The 25,165-nt window shown below is 39.0% G+C and overlaps 1 protein-coding gene across 1 annotated transcript in view; it reads right to left on the bottom strand.

Moving 5' to 3' along the window:
- Positions 1-1,754: 1,754 nt before the first annotated feature.
- DCLK3 (doublecortin like kinase 3) overlaps positions 1,755-25,165 on the bottom strand; it is a 30,924-nt gene continuing 7,513 nt past the window's right edge. Inside the window, exons 2-5 of the mRNA XM_039715216.1 lie at positions 17,167-19,055; positions 8,592-8,724; positions 7,522-7,689; positions 1,755-6,555 (exon numbers count right to left, since the gene is read on the bottom strand). Of these exons, the coding sequence (XP_039571150.1) occupies positions 6,359-6,555; positions 7,522-7,689; positions 8,592-8,724; positions 17,167-19,055 (2,387 nt within the window). The 3' untranslated portion in view covers positions 1,755-6,358. The remainder of the gene's footprint in view (positions 6,556-7,521; positions 7,690-8,591; positions 8,725-17,166; positions 19,056-25,165) is intronic.

Raw genomic sequence — 25,165 nt, forward strand, 5'->3', positions numbered from 1 at the left:
TGGAAACACTGGTCAATAATACATTTTTCATCCATCGCTCACCATGTGAATGATATTTTGGACCCATTTAGTTCCAGCCTCATACTAGACACAAAAGTTCCTTCTGAGCTGTTAAATAATACATTTTTATGCTGTAACTGTGCAATGTCATTGAAACTCTCAACATTGCAAGCTGGGTAGTTGCAAATGCTTAGGTTCACAAAATTTAACTCTTCTTTAAAATCCAGCAATAAGGTTTTCTTGACAATTTACCATAGCAGTTAACAATCACACAATTCCATATTCTAGGCAAATTATCTTCATTGCTGAAATGCTTTATGTTAAACACTATCTAAAATGTTTTATGTTGCAATTCCTCATGGTAAATGCCTTCTTACAGTACAATGGTTGTCACTGAAATTTAGAAAGCTTTATAAAGACAGCAATGACAATGCAGGATTAATCTTTTATATAATTCAATACATTTTTTCCAGTGGCTATAAGGAGCACCCCTTTTTTAGACCTACACTCCTTATCCAATCTAGCAATCTCTCACAGCTCCAGTTGCAGCACCAGCTCAGCCCTACCAAGGTACTTCATGTTCTCACTGCACCAAATATTCTTATTGCTTTAATTGCTGAAACACTCTGGGAGTAATTCCTGCATTTCTCTGGTTTTTAATATGCTTCCAGCTCTTCATATCAGTTTCGTAATTTGGAAAACAAAATATATTTCCAATGACAGTTTAAGGTTATTAGCTTCGCTTTTTCTGATTTTCCAATTGCCACTTTGTCAAAACAGTTCTAATTTAAAAAGAAAAAAAAATCTGCAAGAATACAGCATCTGATTTTTATGATAATCACACGAATTTATTGCACTGCTGGACTCTGCCTTCAACTACTTCTGACACAGAAAACACATCTGAATCCCACTCCTAACAGCAAAGCATTAAATCAGATTTAATTAGCTGCCTATAAAAATTGTTAAAATGAAGTGCAATAAATTTGTGTGATTATCATAAAAGTCAGTCATTCCAAAGTGTTTACAGTTATTCTTAGAGTAATGAGGAGGCTGTGATGTCTTTAAGGACCAATATGCAATAAACTTTTCTCACTGGCAGCCACTTTGTCACACAAGCTCACATGCAGAGAAGGTAGCTTCTTCAAAAACACCATCAATATCCCAGACACGGTTTCATTTCCACTGCTTCAGGAGATATGCAGGCATGCAGGAAAACACCATTTTTAATAACAGAACTGAAATATACACAAGCTACTAAGAAACAGTCTCCTTTGAAAAAGCCACTTTTTGCAAGCAACTCAATTTCAAAGAGAATGCCTGTTTCCACAAAGAAAGCAAACCTTTTTCTAAACAAACTTGAATTTTACAGAAAAAGTTTAATGATGGGAGAAATCAATCCTGTACGCATTAAGCATAAGTGAAGCTAAGTCTGATTATCATGATGGCTCTAAAAACAAAACATACATGAATAAGACAATACGGGGCAAAAAATGGTGGTAGAATAAATCTCAGCTCCAGTTCTGCAAAGATTTGTGTTGGTTTTAATTGGATTACATGCAGCAGCAAAGAAAAACACAGCTATAAGTATTCAAAGGACTGCAGCATTAGAACAGGTTCTTCTACTCGTAAATGAAGTATATGAATATACACAATACTTACTGAAATTGCAAACCTTTTAAAACAAGCATTTCCAAATAGATACATTGCCAGAAGAAAGAAACAAAACAAAACAAACAACTCAAAATGCTTGGCCACACATTTGTTTCCCAATTTATTGGAAAGAACTGAAACATAACATTTACTGTATAATTTACCTTTATTGGAGGTACAGGTGAAGGAATAACAACTTTTCTGCTGAAGTCTACAATGTATTTTAATTTAGAAAATTACACCTTCAGCCAAGTTACAAATAAACCATATTGAAGAACAAACAGTGCCAATATACACTGTCAGCCCAGTTAAAGTGCCCATAATTCCTTTCAGGAACAAGAATGTCAACAGTGAAATATTACTCGTGGACTTAGGAAAGACAGAAAAATGCATGCCCAGAAACATAAAAAGCATTTGCTTTACATTGCTTAAATTAAAAGAAATCCAGGCGATAGAAGAAATTATAGGAAAAATAGTTAAGAGTGAAACTTATGTGTCTTTGGGAAGATCACTTTATAAGCACAGCAAATTTACTATAATTTCAAGCAGACTGAATACTTCCCCAAATCTGGGTACTTGCCAAAAAGCAAGCAGTCGACTCCTCAAAGTTCACTTTAACAAGAGGAACAAACCCCAAGAGCCTAAGCTCAGGGGATAACATCCCACTATCCCTCCATCACCCTATAGCCAAAAACTGCAGTAACAGAGATACAGGAAATCCACCAATAATTCCAGTCAGAAGCAAGGTGGCCAATTTGATGGTGTTTGAGTCCAGCTATTCCACATGGCTGCTGAACAATCTTAGATTAAGAAGGTCCCTGAATAAAAATCTGTGTTTCAGAGGAAACAGTCTCTGCTGTCATGACAAGCTTCAATCACAGGTCTCCTGGGCACACATTTGAAAATATTAGGAGACCAAATATAAGAGCAATGACCAAATTCCCATTGTTAATTTTCAGGCAGTTATGCACCATGCAGTGTGAAGCACCAGTCTTTTTCTCAGTTTCACATGCCTAAATACTTTCAAAATTTTTGCTCATTCCCATTTCTAAGGCCAGAATTTCCTGAAGAAAAACATATTAACATGTGAAGATTTCACCATTAGTAACATTATTAGCATGTGAAGATTTCACCAGCTCTTTCTCTTAGGCATGTGTTTTACTACCAAATGAAACATTGATTCAATTCTACATGCCTGGATGTTTTTGCTTGCTTCAAGTCTGAGAAATATTACAGTTAGGGCATGAAAATATGCAATCAGGCTTAAAAGCTGCAACCAACTAAAGAAGAGCCAAGTCAATGGTTAAAGATGATGGAGAGCCACTGGTTTCTAAAAGGAGAATATTTTTTGAATAGTCAATACCAGATAGTACAAAAATAATCCTGGAATAACTAGAACTTAATCAGGATCTGCATTATGAGTTAGGAATCAAACACCACCTTTTAAGAGGCATGAAAGGATTCCTACTCAGCTGATTTGCTAAAGCTTACAGCAAAGAGGTTCTTGCCTTCTATTGCCTTAGACCCAGCAAATCGGAAGTGGAACTTTCCTGTTGAGGTCTGCAATATTAATTAATATTTTGCACTTAGCTCTTGGTTGTTTTTCTTGGTGATATATTCAGACTCTCTTCACTGTCAGTATTTAAAGGGATGAGGACACTTGTTCCACTTGTTTTATTTTCAGTGGAATATAAAGCCATACGAGAATCTAACCCACAAAGACTTAAGGAAGTGCAAGAAGGGATATTTCTTTTTCTGAACAAATCAGCAGGAATTTGCTCTGAGTCTACAATCTCCCCCAGCTTTGAGCTTCCTCAGACATACTGTAGAGAAAGGAACAAATCAAGAAATAAAACTATTAAGGGGAAGATGACTCCAGGACACAAGGAGACAAAATACATTAGAAAAACTTCAGGAAAGGAAGAACAGTGATAATCCTCAATCACGGAGTGTGAACATGGTTCATATATTACAAACCCTCTTACAGAGCATGAAGATCAGGTCTGCATTGGAATGTCACACAGAGGGAAAAGAAAAGCCTGAGAAATGGCAGTAGGAGATGAGAGGGGATTTTCACCTCTTTTTGTCTTAGTCCTGCTTAATATTACTTTCAACATCTGCAAGCAAAGCTTGAGGCTGAGCTCTCCAAAATCATATGGGTTTTCATTGCTATAAGTAAATTAAACCATAATGTCTGGGGACCTGGACTCCCTTGGACAGCACAGAGATAGAGCAAGAACACTGGAAGCAACAAGAGAAAAGAAGGAATAATGAAGTAGGAGAGGAAGAAAGAAAGAAGTAAAAACCCTGAGAAGCACCTGGAAGCTTTTTCAGCCTCCAACCTGAAGGAGGAGGGCCTAATGCCACACATCTACTAGCAACACTGACAAACCTGTGCCACAGCACTGCCACAGCAGCATCTGTACTTACAGGTGCCATGCAGTGACCACCTGGCACAGTCCATGTTTAGCCTGTCTGGAACACAAAGAACATGAAAGAAAAACAAAATTATTGAAAAAAAATTACTTTTATAATCATTACAAGCAAATTCTCCATCTTCTGCACTATGAATAAGGCTGCAGACAGGTTCTTAAAGATGAAAAAGGCAACTTGTAACACAATCTCCAAACTTTCATATTCATTGTTGATTAAATATTTTTGTCACTTCAGACTTTACTCCTAAACAACTATTTTAAAAATAAGATAATTACAAAATATAGTATTGCACATCAGAAGCTCTTTTTCCACAGTTTCCTATCCAAAATAGATTAAATTAACAGATGATACATTATTACTAGTACTCAAATACGATGCAATGCTTTTATAACATTAGGTTACATTAGGTTCCCTTAACTCAGGGAAACACTTAAATCCATTCTTGTTTTCAGGAAAAGAAAAAGTCTTCCTGACTCAGAGACTCCAAAGCAGAAGTATGACATATTATATAGCTACTACTTGGGCATACAGCAGAGATTTGACTGGTTTGTTTCACCAAGTCTTGAACTCCACAGCAAGTCTTATTCCAGTAAGTATTAGAAATAAGCTAATTCAATTTAAAGTGCAATTCTCCTTTAAGAGTCAAATGATCTCTACTTTTATACATAATTCTTGCAGAAAAACAGTCACACGATGAAACAGAAACATGATGACAGCACCCTACACTTTTTGGTTATTCAGCAAGTTCACACAAAATATTAGCACTCACCAAAAAATAATATTCTGGTTCACATAGTTGTGAAAATGTTTTACTGATTCTGAAATGCTTCTGACATTTCTCACTATGAAATACACAGGCAGAGCAGCAGCTCTCCAAGTGTAAAACACCCTTCTTCATTTCTACAGGCTGTGTATTCAGTGCAAACACAACTGATATTTTAACATCAATATTATTTGCTAGCACATGGAACTTGAGGACAAAGAATTATAAAATGGAAAACCCAAGTGTTTTTTTAATTTACTTAATCAAAAGTTCTGAGATTCAAAAGCTGGTCTAGGTTATGGCCCCTCTCTGGGCTGTAATTTTCCCCCCACAGGATTTCTTTAAAACTGCATCCAATAAAAATATTAAAAACCACATGCAATAGAGCATCTGATGCTTCCCCCAGGAGACCTTTCCACAGCCAACAAGTTGTTTTTCCTCAGGTTGGATTTTCAGTTAATTTCATCCCATTGCCTATTCTCATGGAAGCAAGGAGAAAAAGGTCACAGTGAGGGCAAGAGATGGAAAAATCCAACCAAACAAACAAAACAATTCTAAACTACAGTGAAAAGGTGTGTTGATAAAAGGAAAACTGTGAAGGCAAGGGTTAACTTTAGTCACAATTTCCCAGCTTTTTCTTCTCCATCAGCATGGAAAAGTCACAGATGCACATGGATGTCTCCAAGAGGGAAAAAACTCAATAAGGAAAAATTACTGAGTCACCACTCCATAATTATGATTTTGGGAGAAAAAGCAAAGTGCCCTTAGAACTGCTTAACTTCCTATTGCCCAGAGTAGAAAGAAAACCTATTTGAAACTTGTTATTATTTGAACCTTGAAAAGGTATTATATCTTCCACCATATCTTCCACCTTCTGAAAACAAATGAGACCTACATAGTACACAGCACCACTTTCTTGTACCAGGAACACTGAACCATCTATTACCCTGAAAAATCAATGAAAGACATTGCCAAGGGAGATAACATAAAACATAAGATTTAGTCAATAAAGGTTTGTATTCCCTCACAACCTAATAAATGCAGTATCTGGCTGTTTATTTAATACATCCTACACTAAAGAATATTTTTACTTTTTATTCTTCCTTCTCTGTGGCTAGAAGGAATTAGTGAAAAGATTGTTTAAAGAATTAGTGCAACACGTGTATGCAGACAGCTATTTCGAAAACATTACAAACACGAAAATCCTGGAGGATATCATACAAAAAGGATGAGAGAAGAGTCACCACTAGTGTGAGTCACAGATGCAAACATGTGTAAAAGATGTAAAAGCCCAAATTTATCTAGTCCCCACTGCTTCCAACAGCGAGACTGCCAATTAACATCAGAGGAGGTGAATTTGATCTCTGTCCTTCAGAATCTCAGAATCAAAAAAAAAAGGTATGGCAATAGCCACCAACAGCTACACATTAAATTCCCAATTCATTTAGAAAAGAAAACATAAATGATTTGTTAATCAATAAAAAGAAGACAAAATGAGCTTGAAAGATTTCATGTATTCTCATCAACAACTTCCTTTCGGCGCTGGGCCCGGAAATGGCGCTCGATGTTTATTGTCACTTCCCTCTGCAAATTCCTGCTGTTAGTTTTCCCAGCTGTTCTGATCCAGGGGTGCTGAAGTACTTGACGTGCTGTGTAGCGCTTCTGGGGATCCACTATCAACAGCCTGGTGATGAGGTCTTTTGCTGCTATTATGGAAGAAAGCAAAGGGGAGAGGGGTGAAGCACAGTGGTGTGCAACATGCTCTAGGATGTGCAATCTTGTGCAATGTGCTCTAGCATGACCCTGCTCGAGCAGGGTGTTGAAACACATCACCCACCATGGTCACTTCCAACCTTAGCCATTCTGTGATGGTGACAGTTATACCCACACAAAATGTCCTTCGTACTTTTTTTTATTAGTTTTTACCATTAGTTTTACCTTTTGTAACTATCCCCAGGAGTTATTCTAACAACTGCAGTTAGAGTTAGTGACAGAAAATATTAAATCACCATGACTGGTGACATTCTCCCCTTCAGAAACAGAGGAGAAAGTGAAGGGAATTTAATCTCAAAAGTGTGCTGAAGGCATCGGGCTAAGTGTTCACATTCACAGGAATGAGCACTGGATATCTCATCCCTTAAGAGGCATAAATGTTGTAAAATGCTGTGGAACAAGTCCTTTAAAAGACAAGGATTAAAGGAGTTCTAGGGTTTCTGATTTTGAAGAGCCCACAAAAGAAACTGTACTACCCTGTGAGAAAGAAAAAACTACTACCTGCTGACCCCACTGTCAACAGGAAATCAACAGTGTTCTGCAGGGCAAAGATTTCATTCTCTGCTTTTGAGATTTTTTTATAACATCTTTAAAATCTAACAGAGTCCTTGAGATTATTTTGACACCTTTTTCTGCAGAGACACACAAACAAGATGAGGAAAAACCTTGTTTTTGCTTAGAAAGGGAGGAATTGAGGACTCCATTAAAGTATTCTGAACAAATATGCAGAAACGCAGCTGTCGATAGTACCAGAGCACTAAATTCACATTTAAAGCACAGATTCGCACAAGAGAGACCCATAAAACACCCCAAGTTGATCAATGCCCTGAAAAAAAGAGTTTCTCCCACTTCAGGGAAGACTGCCGCTTCTCAGATGTGCTGTAAGTGCAGAATCTTACCTGCAGAAATATTGTCCCAGTAAGGGGACAGGAACTCGTAGTGACCCAGCTGTATGATCTGAAACAGCTCCTCTTGATCACGGTCCTGACTGCGGAAAGGGGGAAAACCACAGAGCAGGATGTAAAGGATCACACCAGCTGCCCACATGTCTACTTCGAGGCCATAGCCTGAGGAAGAAGGGACAAACCATAAGTCTTGTTTTAGAAAGAAAACTCACAACTGCAAGGCAACTGCTTCTTGGAAATAGAATGAGAAAGAAACACAGAATCTCTGCTCAGTTCCTTAAAAAGATGAGGTGAGCAAAAGAATGAAAGAATGAGTGGCTGGTACACCACACTTACAAGCTGCCCATTATTAGCTACAGCTCTCACAGAGTCTCTCTTTTCCACAACATGTTTCACAAACACTGTCTCACAAGGCCAGAGTCAACTGGAGACTAATTGAGAAAACAGAGCACGTATTTCTAAAATAGTCATCATCAGATTGCCTTCAAAAAAGAACTAAGAGTGCCAAGTTTCCATTGAAATTGGATATAACTGGAGATGTGCAACCCAGCTCCACAGAACAAAAACCAGAAATAGATTTGTTTGAGTCACCAACAACACTGACTTCTTTCCAGGACTGAATCTTTTTGGAGATGAAATCTTCAAAATTCCTTGTGATGCAAAACATGTTTTGAATTGTTACAGAAATTTAACATATACGTTCACAATAACTTTGTATCATCAGGGGCTTTGGAAAGTTGTTTGGATTACATTGACGAAATGGGCTGAAACATGAACTTTTGATCATTTTCCCCTCTTTAGCTATTACTATCTATGATATTTTATGGCTTATCTGCTTGGAAGTCAGTGATGTATTAGCACAGACACTAATAATGCAAATATAACTGATGTCATGCTTGTATTTGTTAAAAACTAAGAGGTTTCCTTTCCTAAATTACACTGCTAGCCAACCTCCTACCCTGAAAAGATATTTCAGTAGGTTGAAACATTCTGGACTATTTCCATTACTAGAAAGTTCAGCATAATTGAAAGATTTATGACAAATTAAAAATATATACACTCACCCTTCTCAGCAAGTATTTCAGGAGCAACATACGTTGGTGTTCCACAGACAGTAAATATGGGTTTTGTAACCTGCTTAGCAAGGCCGAAATCTGCCAGTTTCAGTGTAGTAGTTTTATCTGCATTGTGCTGAACCTATATCCAAACAAAATATATATATATATATGTTTAGTCCAGATGTATTTTAAAACAGCAAAATGTACAGGAAGAAGAAAATTAAACAGGAGGGAGTTCTAAGAATAGTACTAATAATGGAAACAGTCTTCAGAACATGGCTCCTTTCCCCCTATACACTAAGAAAGTGCATTTACTTAAGAGGATAAGCAATTACGGAAAAAAGAAAACTTTGTTCTACAAACTCTGGCACACTGCAGTTTCCAAGAAATTAAAAGAAGGAACACAAAAATAACCAAGAATCAATTAAATAATATTATTTCTTCTTGAGAAAATAAACTGTTCTTTTCCCCTAGGAAAGCGAGGAAGAATGCTGTGGACTTAAATGCAATGAGCCCATGTACTGCTTTTGGTTTTTAGCCCCAGACAGCAACTAAGTACCACACAACTGCTCAGTCACTCATTCTCCATCTGCCCGCAGTGGGATGGGAAGGAGAACCCAAAAAACAGTGGCTTGAGAGAAGAACAATTTAATAATTGAAATTATTAAAGTACAAAAATAATAAATTATTAAAGTATAATAATATTAATAATAACAGTAGGAATGGTAACAACTATAATGAGAAGATGGACAGGGAGAGGGAGAGAGAGCGAGAGCAAGAGAAAGGAATAAAACCCAAGAGAAACAAGGGCTGCACAATACAATTGCTCACTGCCCACTGCCACCCAGCCCAGCCACTCCTGGCCAACTCTCCTCAGTTTATTCACTGAGCATAATGTTCCATGGCATAGAATATGCTTTTGAGTCAGCTGCCCTGGCCATGCTCCCTCCCAACTTTTGGTACACCTGCTACCTGGCAGAGCATGGGACACTGAGAATTCCTTGACTTAGGATAAGCAGTGCTGAGCACCAACCAAAACATTGGTGTGTTACCAATGTCATCCTCATACTAAATCCAAAGTACAGTTCTGCACCAGCTAAAACCAAGACACATGGAAAGCGTATCTCCATCATGCTGGTCTAACAACAAAATACAAACCAACAAAAGTTTTATGTTCTTTCCAAATTACTCTGATACTCTACCTGCTGCCCTGAAACTAGGTTATTAATGGTTATTAATATAGCAAGAGTTATAGAAATAGGGTCATACAGAATGACCTTCTAATTGGGCCTTTTCAGCAGTTCTTCTCTCCTACATCCACCTGGCAAGTAGTCAAAACACCTTCTCCAACTCTAATTTTGTATGCATTGGTCTTTAGCATTACTTCATATTGCAGTTAATGAAGGATTATTTTGAGAAATGAAATGTTAATGACATAGACAGTGGGACTGAGCACACCCTCAGCAAGCTGGCAAGCAACACCAGGCTGAGTGATGAGTTTGACATGTCTGGAGCATGGGATATCATCCAGAGGCACCTGAACAAGCTCAAGAAGGCTGAGCCTCGTGAGGTTCAACAAGGCCAAGTGCAGGGTCCTACATATGACCTGGGGCAATCCCTGGTATCAATACAGACTGGGTTATGGATTGAGAGCAGCCCTGAGAATTGCAATTTGGGGTAGCTGGTGGATGAAAAACTGGAATGAGCTGGCAATGTGCAGTTACAGTCCAGAAAGCCAACCATATCCTGGGCTGCATCCAAAGCAGGGAAAGGGGAGGGATTCTGTCCCTCTGCTCTGGTGAGACCCCACCTGCAGTGCTGCATCCAGCTCTGGGGTCCCAGCACAGGAAAGACTTGGAACTGTTGGAGCAAATCCAGGGGGAGGCCAGGAAAGAGGGAGGGAGCATCCCTCCTGTGAGGAAAGCTGCAAGAGTTGTGGTTGTCCAGCCTGAAGAAAAGGTTCCAGACAGACCTTACTGTGGCCTTTCAATAATTAAAGGGGGCTTAAAAGTAAGATGGGGACAGGTTTTTTAGCAGGGCCTGCAGCAACAACACAAGGGGCAGTAATTTTAAACTGAAGGAGAGTAGATTTGGACTAGATACTAAAAATAAATGTTTTATGAAGAGGGTAGCAAAACACCAGAACAGGATGCCCACAGAGGTAGTAGATATTCTATGCCTGGGAACATTCCAAGTCAGGCTGGACAGGTCTCCGAGCAACCTGGTCTAGTTGAAATGTCCCTTCTTATTATAAGGGCTGGGGCCAAGTGACCTTTAAAGGTCTCTTCCAACTTAAACCATTCTAAGATTCCATATTCAAAGGCAAAGTCGTAAACAATGAAGCAGTATAATTATATAAATCAGTATGCTTAATAGTAGTGACTGACACTCAAATATCCTCTGAGGTAAAAAAAGTCATTAATTTCCTTGAAATGAAAAACTGTTTGTCCCTGGAACTATGGGGAACAGATCAGCAGCTAAAATGTCTACAAAAAAGCCAAGTAAACCTGGACTTAGTTTTGAATGGACAAACTGGACTATAATGTGACAGGTATACTCCGTGCTTTAACACCTCATATTTCACCATGTGGCTTAAGAAAGCAAAAAAATCAGGATGGTCTCTATTACCAAGTAACTAAAGGCACAGATGTGACAAAATTTGCTCTTATACATTAGAGTTGACTAATCCCCATTAATCATCTTTATGGAAACTGTAGGCACACATCCAATTTTGATTAAGCAAAATGGGTTCAGACTCCTTGGTGGGTTTTTTTTCTTTTTAAGAGTCAAAAAAAGTATTGCATTACAAAATAATACAGTACAAAATGGGTTCGGACTTCTCGGTGGGGTTTTTTTCTAAGAGTCAAAAAAAGTATTGCATTACAAAATAATACAGTAAAGACTACTAATCCTTTTTAACCTTTTTTTTTTTTCAAATGCACAAAACTGGGAGGAGTGACTGATGCCACAGAGTGCTATGTAGAAGGATCTCAACAGACCTGAGAGACAGGCAGGGAAAAACCTTTTGAAATTTAACAAAGAAAAGTGCAGGCTACAAAACTTGGGCAGGAATAACCCATGCATCAGTACAGGCTGGGGGCTGACCAGCTGGAACATAGCCCTGCAGAGGAGGAGCTGGTGGTCCCAGGGGACAAGAAGTTCTCCATGAACCAGCAGTGCCCTTGTGCACTCTTCTAGTTTTAATTAAGCAAAATACTTGGTGGTTTTTTTTGCTGCTCTTCCATGAAACAATATTTTTCAGTATGAAACTGAAAATAAAGTTTACTACGACCATGCCGTCAAAACTTCTGCAAGAAGAAGCTAAAATGCAACAGCCATTTTCTCTATTACATTAGGCAACAATGTGAAAATCTTTTGCCATCATGTGCTGTGGACACAAACTGACAAAAAAAAATAAAAGTAACGCTTTGTAGAACAACATCTATCTATAGAATTTATATTCTACCAATAGAGGTAATAGTGTTAAGAGGTTACAAAAATTCATAACTGAAATGCTCAATTTCATATGCAATACATATGTGAAAATCTTTTGCCATCATGCACTGTGGACACAAACTGAAAAAAAAAAAAAAAGTAACGCTTTGTAGAACAACATCTATCTATAGAATTTATATTCTACCAATAGAGGTAATAGTGTTAAGAGGTTACAAAAATTCATAACTGAAATGCTCAATTTCATATGCAATACAAAAATATGAGCATGAATGTATTTTCCTATCCTATACATATAGAATATATAATTCTATATATTTTTTTAAATTATATAAGAAAAGCATGTCACATGGAATTTCAACTACCCTGCATGCTACTGTACTAATACAAGCAATACTGAAATGTTTATATACATTTTTAGAAAACAGCAGGGTGGTGGGAAGGGTAGAAAACACAATGGTCTTAATCTCAAAATCTTCAGGAGATTTCTTGCTTTGTAAAATGCAGCGTTGCACTTTTTCTTTTCTCAGGATGCCAGACTCCTAATCTCCCATTACAGCACAAGGTGGCAACACAGCACCACCTGTTCTTTCAGGACAAAACCACTGAGCTTCCACTTTACTTAACAAGGGAGCAGGTAGGAACAGCAGGCATATTTTCACAACTTTGTGACAATCACTTCAGAGACAGCATGTAACCTGTCTGCAAGCCTGAAAACCTAACTCCAGAACTCAGCAGCTTCACTAACACTGTGATCAGAACAACTCAGTCAGCTCAGAGAATGCCCTTCATCCCCAACTTCCTACTGTCCAGTCTACCTTTCCATCAGCTGGCATCACCTTGAGCATGCAAGTATGCTTCACTGTAGAAACAAAAGCTTCTCAGATTCTTTTTAATCATTCCCAAGGCCAGACTACTGCCTCACAGCGGTATTACAGGAATGCACAACCTGCTCAAGACAAATAGAACCTCTGACATCCACAGTATGTATTCCATGCAATGGTGAGAACAAAGCAAAAATAGTGCTGCCTGCCTGTAGACTTAATTGAGGTAAGAAAGACCAGTACACTTCATACACTTTCTACAGACAGCCAACTTAGGCCATACAAATACAGCATCTGGTGGCCTTGGACTAAAGGCAGTCAAGTGAACTGCACACTACTTCCTCAAACAGAGATGACATGTCAGAATATTAGAATATTGCCTGAGAATTTCTAGCTATGCCAGCTATACAACCAGAAGAGGTCAAGTCAACTGCACACTACTTCCTCAGAGATGACATGTCAGAATATTAGAATATTGCCTGAGAATTTCTAGCTATGCCAGCTATACAACCAGAAGATTGTAATATAAAGGCAAATTCATCTTCAAAAGGAAAAAAAAGAAAAAGAATTTTTTTCTCCTTCTGTCCTGTCTGTGGATGACTCACAGTACTTAATGCTCTTGACTTCACATCTACCCTGTGAAATTAATCAGTATGTTTAATTTCATAATGATTTAAGACATTAATAGTTCTCTGTATGCACATGTATATGGTAACACAGAGTCTTCTTATGGACATCATGAAAGCCAGTTAGCCCATGTGACATTTTGTATATGGGAAACAGATAGAGCTTAAGAAAGATTACTGCTTACACATTTCAGTTTCAGACATTCCTTGCTGCTAGCTAGAAGAATCTCTATGAAAAATCTTACAGAAAATTCTGGAAGTTATGACACGTAAGTGGTTAAACAGGAGTTTGACTCACATGCACTCAGGAAACTGGCAGTGCTTTGTATATATGTAAATAGTGCTGGAAAATGGACAGTCCTTTGTATATATGTAAATCGTGTCACAAAATTCAAGGGCAGAAAAGCTATACTTGAAGCTCTCACACATACGTGAAAACTTGAGCGAGACAAAAAGGGGCAGGGGGACAATCTCAAATGCACAAAAAGCTGTAACATTTATGCAGCTGAGTGTTGAAGAATTATCAGAATGAGGGAAATGTACAAGGAGATGAGTACACAATCGCAAATACAGCCCTCTCCCTTCCCCCTAAAAAGGGGTGACTTTGTCTTTTACAGCTACAACATGGAAAAAAACCATCACATTTTGGGCATTAATTTCTCACTCACAAGTGAAGAAATGACAGCAGCTGTAGAATTAAACACTCCCTTACCAAAAAGCCTTGCCAGCAAATCTTGCTCCATGAAAGAAGCATGAAAGAAGTGACTGGCTTCATCTGTGAGACCAAACACACCACACCTTGCCAGCAAATCTTGCTCCATGAGGTAGCATGAAAGAAGTGACTGGCTTCATCTGTGAGACCAAACACACCACACTGCCCATCCTTGGCAGCAAAGGTTTTCTTGCTGAACACCTAGTCCTAGATGAGGTGATGCTGTTAGCAGATGGGAGGGAGTCGTAGCAGCTGTCTTCACACCAGCTGTCAAACAGATTTTGTTTTTGTAGCGCAAGTCATCACCCTTCTGCCTCACAGCTATGCTGCAAGGAGCCTGATCAATGTGGGCAGACACAGCCGCGAAAGAGGGAGGGGAAAAAGCAGAAAGGATGATGGTGGCCTGGTACAGAAGTTTGTAACTAGAGGACAGTTCCAGAAGAGAACTGAAGAGCAGTGAACTAATAGCTACACCAGGTTTCCACCTTTCTCTTGTGCCAATAATTTTACAATTAACTAGACATCAAAGTATATTTCTATCTTTTCTTCTGTGGGGACAGAAACTGTCTTCCTTCTTTCCCTAGTCGCTTATTTTCATGAAACTTTGGGAAATATTTTTTCCAAGATTGCTGCTTCTTTGTCATCTCTTATGACAATTAGCCAATATGTTTAAAAGTTATTAGGAACAGTGTTAGATTCTCACGCAAAGCAGGTTCAGAATAGACACATTTCCTTAGTAAAATAGACCAAGGATCCTTATTCTTCCATTTCCCATTTTCTCAAAGGGGAAAAACAGTAGACAAAGATTACAAGATCACCTGACCAAAAGAAGACCCAAAGTAGGACAAAAAAGTCAACAGCCTAAAAGTACATACTTATATTTTGACCTTTGTGTACAAAGTCTAGGTAGACTAATTCAGATTTAAACATCCTCAGTGTAAAAAGAAGTATCCCACAAACAGAGACGTCTCTGCCTGATGTTGGATCTTGAAGCACTTTGCTTCATCTCCTGATGCTCCTGCTCCACCAACAGCCAATGAACCCATGAAATTTGCTTCAATGCTGTTTGTTACTGTTCAGCACTGGCTGATGGTAAGACTAGTGGCAGCTCTCCTTCCTACTTTGCTGCCCAGCCACTCTAAAGAGACAGCGGCAGCGCACTAAAAAAACAGAAACCCTAGAATCTTGCTCAAATGGCCTGTCTTTATAGGAATACTTACTAGATAGCAAGTGACCTAGTCAATACTATCAGGACCTTATAAACTCATTGAATAGACTTGCTTTTCAAAAGTATACTTTGTGTACATGGTATCTAATACTGGTGTGCACAGAAAATTAACAGCAATTTGAAACTAGAACAGGTAAAATTTTATTTCCTGCAGTGTTTAGGTGACACTGTTCTTGCACAACAAAATACCTACAGTCTGGGAGCTGCTCTGTCCTTGAAAAATGTATTCTGACTTTCAGAATGGGCAACATGATTATTTCAGAGCTACACAATGCTGCCACTGCTCAGCATTGTCTGTTTTGCAGTTCTGTGAACTAAATGTGAAAACAACCGGAACAGACCTTTATCTTACCCTTCCTTGCTTATCTACATCACTGTGGTGATTATGTATTATAGAGGGAAATGAAGCATCAGATCTCAGGTGTTTCACTAAGCACTAGCTTATTTTGAGCAAATAGGAAAGAGCAGGACCTGGCTCATAATGGAAAATCAGCTTCTGGAAAAAGCCATGCAGTACTATGTGAAGTTTTGTTCAAACTTTGTGCAAATGAAACACAAAGGCAGGGCCTACAAGCCCACTTCTTCCTGCAAACCAGCCACTTGCATTCACTGCATTCAGAGTTGTATTCATTCTTTTATTTCCACAGAGATCACACACCAAAGATTTTCATTAAACTAAGCAGGATTCATAGCAGAACCTAATAAAGAAGCTATTGCTTAGTTTAAAAGTTTGGGAGCAAAGTGTTTCAGCAAAGCCTTGTACAGCCTCTGCATTTCTCCAGAAATTCAAACTGATCTCTGTGCAAAATTAATTCCCTGAAAAGCACTGAATGGTCCACAGGACTAAATAATCTATTACTTTTTTTGTTTGGCTAACCTTGAATTTCCAAAAAGCTGATAAAATCCAATTTGTTAGAGACTGGCAAATACTTACTATTTATCTGTTTATTAGGAAATTTGGAACCCTAATACAAAAGTGTAACACACACTTAGAAAGGGAGAGCTGTTTACTGTTACAGTCCACAATGTGAAGTTCTATAAGTGGGAAGTGTAAATACTACAAACATTTCTATGCATAGCCACACATGTCAATAGCTCTATTGACTTCAGTGCTGGATGCAAAGAATGCAGCCTCAGAAATGTGATGGAAACAAGAATTTTTCTCTTTGGCATGAAGTTACTATTTGAACTGACTTTCATGCTGTATTCACCAAAACACTTTACTGTCAGATTATTTAAATCAACTGCATAGTACTTCTGCTTCTAAGCAACGAAATTGTCACAAGATAGAAATCAATATATATTAGAGGACTTGCACACTGGTTTGCAAGATATACAAATGCAGTGGACAAAAGTCCAACAAATAAATAATTTAGCAATTTTAATAACCTTTAGTTTGCAAGGAAGATACTTTATGATTCATCCTTGGACACCTAAAAGTCAGATGCTAAGTAACAAGTTTGATATCTGCAAAATACAAATGCTCACTACCCCTGAACATCTGATAATTTTTACTTGAGTTCCTTTCTGCAATCACTGCTATCTGCAATTCACAGCAGATCTATGTAAAGCAAACTGCAATTGTAATTTTACTCCAAAATTTTTTCCATTTTTTCAAAGTGTCCTGCCACAGCACATTATTTCTATATGGGATTTGCTTAAAACAATTCAATGAACCATAATTGGAAGGAAAATAAATTCAATTCCTGCACAAATGCAAATGTTTGATGATACTTACCAAGAGATTCTCTGGTTTGAGGTCCCTGTGGACAATGTTCTTGCTGTGAATATAAACCAGTGCTTCACACAGGTCAGTGATCATGACAGCAGCATCATGCTCTGTGAACTTCACACTTTCTATGATTGCATCAAATAAGTCCCCTCCTGGGACATACTCTAAGATTAAGTAGATCTCAGCTTCTGTCTCATACACCTCAATTAAGCTTACTATATTGGGATGAGAGAGACTCCGAATAATGAGGATTTCACTTTCCATCATGTCCTCCTTCCCCTTCAGCTTGGATTTATCAACAATTTTCATTGCATAGATCTGATTGGAATCACAGTGGCGACATTCCTTCACCACTGCAAAGTTCCCATCCCCAATAGTTCTGCCAATCTCATAGTGTTTTTCCACATCAGTTCTGCTTTTAATGGCATGCCTCCGGCTTGTGCTTCCCAATCCCTGAGTTTTGTTGTCTTCTTTACTCACTCGGCGCTCCCCTGTTTTTTCTCGTCGAGTCATGTCACTCTCTCTACATGTGCCATTCCCTTCTCTTCTGGCAGCTTCCTCTTTAGCCCTTTGTCCCTCTCTGCCCTCTCTATGTGTTTTAGATATTTTCTCAGCATCCCTTAGAGTGTCTTTCTTTAGCCAGCCACTTTGGTTCATTACACAGCTACTTCCATTATCTTCCTTCACTTCATGAGACAGCTGGAGCCCTTCTACAGCATTCTTCCTGATTTTTACTACTTCCTTCCCATGGTTTTCATGCTTCTCCATATCCCTTTCTTTCTCAATGTTCCTTTTTTGCTTCTCCAGCCCTTCATTAACAACCCTATGTAGTGGCTTCCACATCCTCCTACCACCATTATCTTTCCAGTCAACTTCCTCACCCTCCAGACAGGTTTCAGGGGACTTTCGGCAGCTCCTGGCTTTTGTGTTTCTTTCTACATGGTACCTCTGACACATGCCTGTGTTCAAGTCTCTGTTCTCAAACGAGGCCTCAGCCTGCCTTTCCCTCCGTAACTTTTCTCTGGCCTGCCTTTCCTGTTCGCATTTCTCACACCTCAGCACCTCCTCAGAACTCTCTTCTAGGCCTTCCTCAGAACTCCTCTCATGGTTAAGGTACCTTTCACTTTCTTGTGTTTTTCTAGAAGGCTTTACTCCATGCTCACCACCCCAGCTCTCTCTAGTCCACTTTTTTTTGGTTCTCACTTTTTCCTCTTGCTTTGTCTTGGCTTGGCTTTTTCCTTCATGTCCAGCTAACAGCTGGGAAGACAAGCCATCACTGCAGTTCTTGGTCATTTCTGTCTCATCAAAGCCACTGTCTACTTTCGAGGCTTTGTCATACAGCCTGCCCTTCAGTTTTTGGGACTGCTCCTCATTTGTCTGAATGGCAGCACTGGCAGCATAAGGATTTTCAGGATAAAGTTCCTGTAATACCACCTCCAGGTCCTTCAAAGTGAGGGGCTCCTTTCCCATAGCTATGAACGCATCACCTTCCCGGAAGAACTCAGAAACACTTCGGATTTCTCTGCCTCTCAGATTGTACAGCTTTCTCACACGGTCATTCTTCCAACGAGGAAATCCCAGAGCTTCTGAAATGTCAGCCATCAGCTGCTCAAAGGTCTGGACTGATCTCCTGTTGAGAAGCAAGGTTATCCTCCTGAGCGTGCGTCCCCCAGGTTTCACCACTGTAATTATCCTTGGCTTCACAGGACTGTGCTCTGAATGTATTGTGTGAAAACCATTGTGGGGACTGAAAAATGAGGACCTGTGGCTGCTTTCACTCAAACATGGTTTTTCATAGTTTCCACGGCCAACAGGAGGACAAGTCCCATGCAGTTTCCTCTCTTTTACTTTTGAGCCTGTGTTGCGTGGCGAATGGTCCAACAAGCCTTGGCGTCCTAAGGCAAACAAAAAGCAGGAATATTTATCATTTTGCATCATCAGACCTCTTGCAGCAATAGTTTTCTATGTGTCAGTGCATGTAATTTCAGAGAGTAAGGGTAGGTGACTTCAAGGTTTATAAAGAACTTTTAAATACCACTAAGGAGTATCTCCACACAGTTGCAACTGCATCATTGTCAAGTTTGTGAGAAAATCTAAATTAATTTTGTGACAGGAATGTCATTAAAAAAGTAATACTATTGAAGAGAAGTAGATATTTCTTCTAAATCATCACATCTTTCAGAAATCCTCAAAGAATAGCAGGATTGCATCCAGATTGTTTAGTATTATCTTATTAATACATCTCACATAAACTCACTCAATTCCTTTCTGAACCCAGTTGCAATTCTGGCCTCTGTAAATTCTGTGGCGACAAGTTGCACAATTACACTACATGAAGTAAGATAAACTAATTACTTGTGTTTTAAAATTACTACCAGATGGCACTCTGTATGTAACCTTACATTTTTATAAATAATTATTTCCTCTTCATTTTCCCTGGACTTTCTATAACAAGTTAAATAAACTCTTTTTAAAAAACATTACTTTTGCTATAATTTTTACTGTAATTTTATAGGCCATATAATAGCAATGCAATTTAATATTTTGCCTTAAAGAAAGGTCATCTTATTTTGTTTGATAACTGGGGTCATGGTTTTCCATATTTTGGGTTGACTTTTTTATTCTAAAAATTATGTGAAGTCACACAAAGTTCTGAGTATTCTCTGGGGACATTGACATTTCATCTTAGAACATCATCAAAGAAAATGGCACCATTTGTTATGCATAATTGTGAAACAGAAGAACTGAAAACATAACATATGGTTATGGACAAACCAAGCTATAACATAATTCCCTCTCTATCAACAATAAGCTCAGAACAAAAACATCTCCCAAAAATATTCTGAGCTGTTGTACTTGCTAGGATAAAACCTGCTTACAATGCATTTATTTTCAGCCTCAAGAAATGTACATTCAGAATGAGATCAAGAGTGTTTCCACCTCTATTTAATAGCCTTGCTCCTCAGTTGGGAACAAGCATTCAGTATATATGAACTAACAGGACCAGGACAAAAGGAAAAACAGCCAGAATGGTTAACGGATCATTACAAGGAAATTTCTGTACACCAATGGCTTATCCCCCAGAAAATCAGGTCCATTTTCATAATTACTGTTATTCCATAGTCACAGTGCAGTGGCCAAATGCTCAAAGGAAAATCTGACCATATCAGCATTTCTCTTGGTGTTAGGCTCATGCCTACTACATTTTGGGTTTCAAGTGTGAGAAGCCATTTTCGGTATTTCACACTACATATTTTTATTTGTCCCTTCCATCAAGGCATAATAGAGTGAGGATGAAATACACCTCCTTTCCTAGAACAACAAACAAAAGGGAAAACTGCAGAAGTGCTGCAGCAGAGCATTCACTTGCTCTGGCTCAAATAATACCCCATAGGCCAGGGCCTGAGTGTGGAAAGCACAGGAGGAGACACCGCTATAGAATCCACTCTGCTGTTGCCTCTGCTTGATGCAGGATGATGGACGCTTCTTGGTTGTAATACTCTCACTAGCTAAACACTGTGTGCCCCCCAGCATGTCCCTTAACTCTTGGCTTCATTTTCTTCCCCTGCCAAAAGAAATAGATGCTTCTTCTCCAAACAAATATTACAAAGAAGCTCAGCTGCCAGCATGCTGATTGAAGACGTAAGCATTATATAAGAGCTACGTGTGACTAATGCTTGGTGGTTGTACAAGTTATTTCTGTCTCCATTCTGCTTTTTAAAGGATGATCTCTTGTTATCAAAAGATGACTACATACGTACTAGTGATTTCTCAACATTCACGTATTTACATTCCACCCAAAATAAAGCTTGCTGTGAATGGAGGGGGAAAAAATCAGCTGTAATAACAGTTCTCTGAAACCTAAATCAACTCCACAACATGTTAGTTACCAGGAACTGAGGAAGCTCTGAATTTAATCAACATTTCCAGGTTCTTGCGTACCCATTGTCATCAAAGCTTTATCTTGCTTATGGGAACTGTGAGTGACATTTTTACTGCTTATAATCTTGGCACAACATAAAAACAGTGGTGCACTAATAATGACTTTTCCCACAGATTATGTTCCTCCCGGTTATGCTGCTATTATCATATCTTTCTATAAACCATTGATTTTAAGTGCTTGGTTGTACTGCTGATTGTTTCAATTACCCAGGCATCAATTATGTTTCCTTTCTTCACTAAATTGGCTAAGCCTTAAGGAGAAGACAAACTTATTTTTTAATTCTGTAACTAATGGAATAAGAGCAGTTCTATGTCATTATTAAGAACAATACAGGAATGCTTTGTTCTTTCTAAACTAACCTGATTCCTAGCCAAAAACACTTTGACAAAAACCACAAGTTGATATATAACAATGTTCATTATAAGAGTAGAATTGCATATTCTTCTATGATAAGAAAGGAAATAACTGCTTAAATCATTGTATGAAAGCATCTTCTAATATTTTCCAAGAAAAAGGGAAATGTCAATTTTTTTCAAAGTGGTGGTCACAATGACTATATGTTACATATAATTAAAAATTCACTTCAGTTGCCTGTTACAACTATTTCAGTCATAATTTCTGTTATTTTCCAGTTATGCTATATTTAACTGATACACAAGAAGCAAGCCTCAATCTGTCAGGAAAGTGCATATGCTTAAAGCGGTAACAAGCATTTCTAGAAAGCCTTCAAAGGTCACACACATACCCAAATCCTATAGCTACAATTTATATTGCTTCAAAATCTTGTTTCCATATTTATATACAAGTGGGAGAAGGAGGAAGAGGGAGGTGGTGTGAGAAACACACTTCAATGAGTTCAAGCACTGGCAAATTATACCTCCGTGAATAAAATGTGCTTTTTCTTTTGCTGTCCTCCTGAGAGCCAATGATTATTAAATATAAATATTCTTTATAAATGTTAAGATGGATCGATGAGTGTGTCTGGCTTTATCTGTATACACATCTATCCATATTTTCTAGTGTATTATGGATTATCGATGGTGCAGCATGGCCCAGGAGGATGCCGAGGCTGCTGCTGTGGATGGGCAGGGGCGAGGCAGCACAGCTGCTCAAGGGCACCCTGCACACCACCTAAACTGTGCACTTGGGCACAGGGAAACAAAAACTAGAACCCATGGAGCAATACAGAGCTCCACATGATGAAGACATGATGGTCTTGTAGGGAAAACACTAACACCAACTCTCTAGAGAAGCATGGAGGAAGGAACAAACTGGGATTTGGGGGCTCAAACATGTAGTAGAAATAAGAAATATAGCACCTATGACCAAAGCACAGATGCTCCCTACAGAGAAAATGTACCCCCCTGCAGGGAGCACAGCTTCTGTGACTCATTTTTAAAATTTACAAGTCTTTTGTGATCATCACAGTCCATCCCACTGTGGGGGTGGGGAGGGTGGGAAAACACGGGGAGAAATCACAAAAATTCCTCTAGAAGACATTTCCTTGGAGTGTTTTGGATCATATTCTGGACACGGAGTAAAACTAAATTAATTCTGAAGACTTAAGCTCTGAATAACTTGTGTATACAGAACATCAAAATCTATATCTTAAGGAATTGTCTGGCTACACCAGCTAAAACAGCAAAGTAACAGGGTTTGCCAGAGGTCACCCACTGCAACTAAAAATGCATTGCTGCCATTTGTCTTTCAAAACTCATCCTTTCCCTTGGCCAGTCCATAAGCTTTTGTTCATTAATTAAAATATTGCTACTCAGCTTGCATTCTTCTTGGCTCTCCCGCTGGAGTTCACAGTTTCAGTAATTAAGTGAATGGTTCACCATTCTGCTAAAAAGTCACAGGTTGAAGGGGAATTAAATTTTTACAAGGAGTTTTACAACACAAAACAGAAGGCAGCAGTGAAATAGGATCTAGGCATGGTATTGCTGTGAATAAGATGGCGTTATCTGAGCCCTCCAATTTTTTTAGAAGGCTTCCACTTACAAAAGCAATTATGAAAATGCCCCAAAACATTAGCAGCAACTAAACTTGCACGTGACAGAAACCATGTATCTGAGAGCTGTTTTGATAAACTGGTCCCAATGTGGGATAAACAAAACACAGTTTAAGTGGACAGAGAAAGGACAGCAGTACAAATGTGTGTTTTTTCCTTAAGAAAATTCCTGCTGAGGGCATGTAAAACAAAGACCATAGTGGGGGGGGAAAATAATGTTCTTACTTGGAACAGAAAACATTTGATTCATTTCACAGTACTAACAAGTATCTTCAAGTACTTGAGTATGAAGAATGCCACTGGCACTGAACTCAGAGCAGCCAAGTAGGTAGCTCACACAGGTTAGCAGTGTGCATCAGCAGTCGGGTCCAAGATGCAATCCAAGTCCTCTAGAAATGTGCCATCTTGATCTCCTCTCCTTGCTGTAAATTATTTAAAGTTTCAACTTCCAGGGCTAGTGCACACTGTTAGTGCTCAAGACTGAAGCAGTAACATGGCAAGTCTTAGTTCACTAGATCAGATGCACAGAAACAAAACATGATCACAGGCATCCTTTTACAGCAAGTAAATTTTACATTATCTACAGCCCCACTGTTGGAAACACTACTGGTGAACTTTTCTCTGGATATGAGCAGTCATACCCTCTCTTTCCTCCCCTGCCACGTTTTACATCATTTTAGGGCAGAGATTTTTTTTGAGTCAGGACTGATGGTTATTTCAGCAACAACACTGCAGGCAGACACACTGCATCAGTTTTGAGCAGATAAAATCCTGAGCAGAAAAAGAAAGTCAAATTTCACAAGGGTTGGATCAAGACAGTGTCAAATGTCTTGTTACTGTTGCTGTAAGTTGGACAGTTGCTGTTAGCTCCAGCCTGAGCAAGCTCCAAATGCTCACTCAGCTCAGAGGTGTGGAATTGAAAATGGAAAAGGAAACCTAGTGAAGAACTGGACTGTGAGGATAAGAGCAAAGAAGAATTGCAAAGACTGCAGAGAAGGAAGCCAGTAGTGCTATAGTCAGGTAAAACTGCTTAAACACAGCAGTTCCTACAAACTTTTATACCTGCTGATAGCAATTCCCCTAGCCTCTACTGACACATTTGAAGCAGATGGAGACTCTAAAAGAGAAGCAGTAAAACACGAGAATGAGTGGATCAAGAAGTCAGGTAGAATGCCAAACTTAGAGAGATGGGACTGGAAGTCAGCAACAGAACTATCCTCACACGGTCTGCTCCTTTGCAGTTCTCAATAAAGAACATCTACCTGCTTTTGTTGTCACTTGCCATATTAGCTTACATTGATTTTTTTTTTTAAATAACAGGAAGAACTACATACACAGAAGGAGAGGAATACATTTAGAGAACATTAGCAAGATCCTCAGTGAAACAGGAGAAAATTAGAGTTGTCACTCACATCCTGCACTGCATCAAAAGCAGCATGGCTGGCAAGTGAAGGGAGGTAGTTCTTCCCTACTTTTCCATTCTCATGAGACCTGGAGTGCTGCACCCAGCTCTGGGGCCCTTGACACACGAAGGATGTGGACCTCTTGGAGCAACTCCAGTGGAGGACATGACTGTGATCAAAGGGCTGGAGTAGCCCTCCTATGAAGACACAGTTGAGGATGTTCAGCCTGGAGAAGACAGCAGCTCTGGGAATACCTTAGAATGGCCTTTTAGTACCTAAAGGGACCTACGAGAGCACTGTGGATAGATTTTTACAAGGGCATGAAGTGATAGGATGACGGGGAATGGCCTTCAACTGAAAGAGGAGAGTCTTAGATTAGATATGAGGAAGAAATTTTTACTGTGAGGGTGGTGATACAGGTTGTCAGAGAAGCTCTGGATGCCCCATCACTAGCAGTGTTCAAGATGAGGCTCTGAGTAAGCTGGGGGCAATATAAGGTTTCCCTGCCTGTAGCAGAGGGCTAGATGATCTTTGGGGTGACTTCCAAATAATTTCTTTTGTGAATTCACTTCCTCCTTGCATACAAGACAGTTTAGATATATACACAATTTTTCTTGTGTCCACCCCAGGGCACATTGGACCCTCTTT

This window comes from Passer montanus, unplaced genomic scaffold (assembly GCF_014805655.1).
Source record: "Passer montanus isolate IOZ18808 unplaced genomic scaffold, ASM1480565v1 scaffold32, whole genome shotgun sequence".
In the NCBI taxonomy this organism is placed as follows: domain Eukaryota; kingdom Metazoa; phylum Chordata; class Aves; order Passeriformes; family Passeridae; genus Passer; species Passer montanus.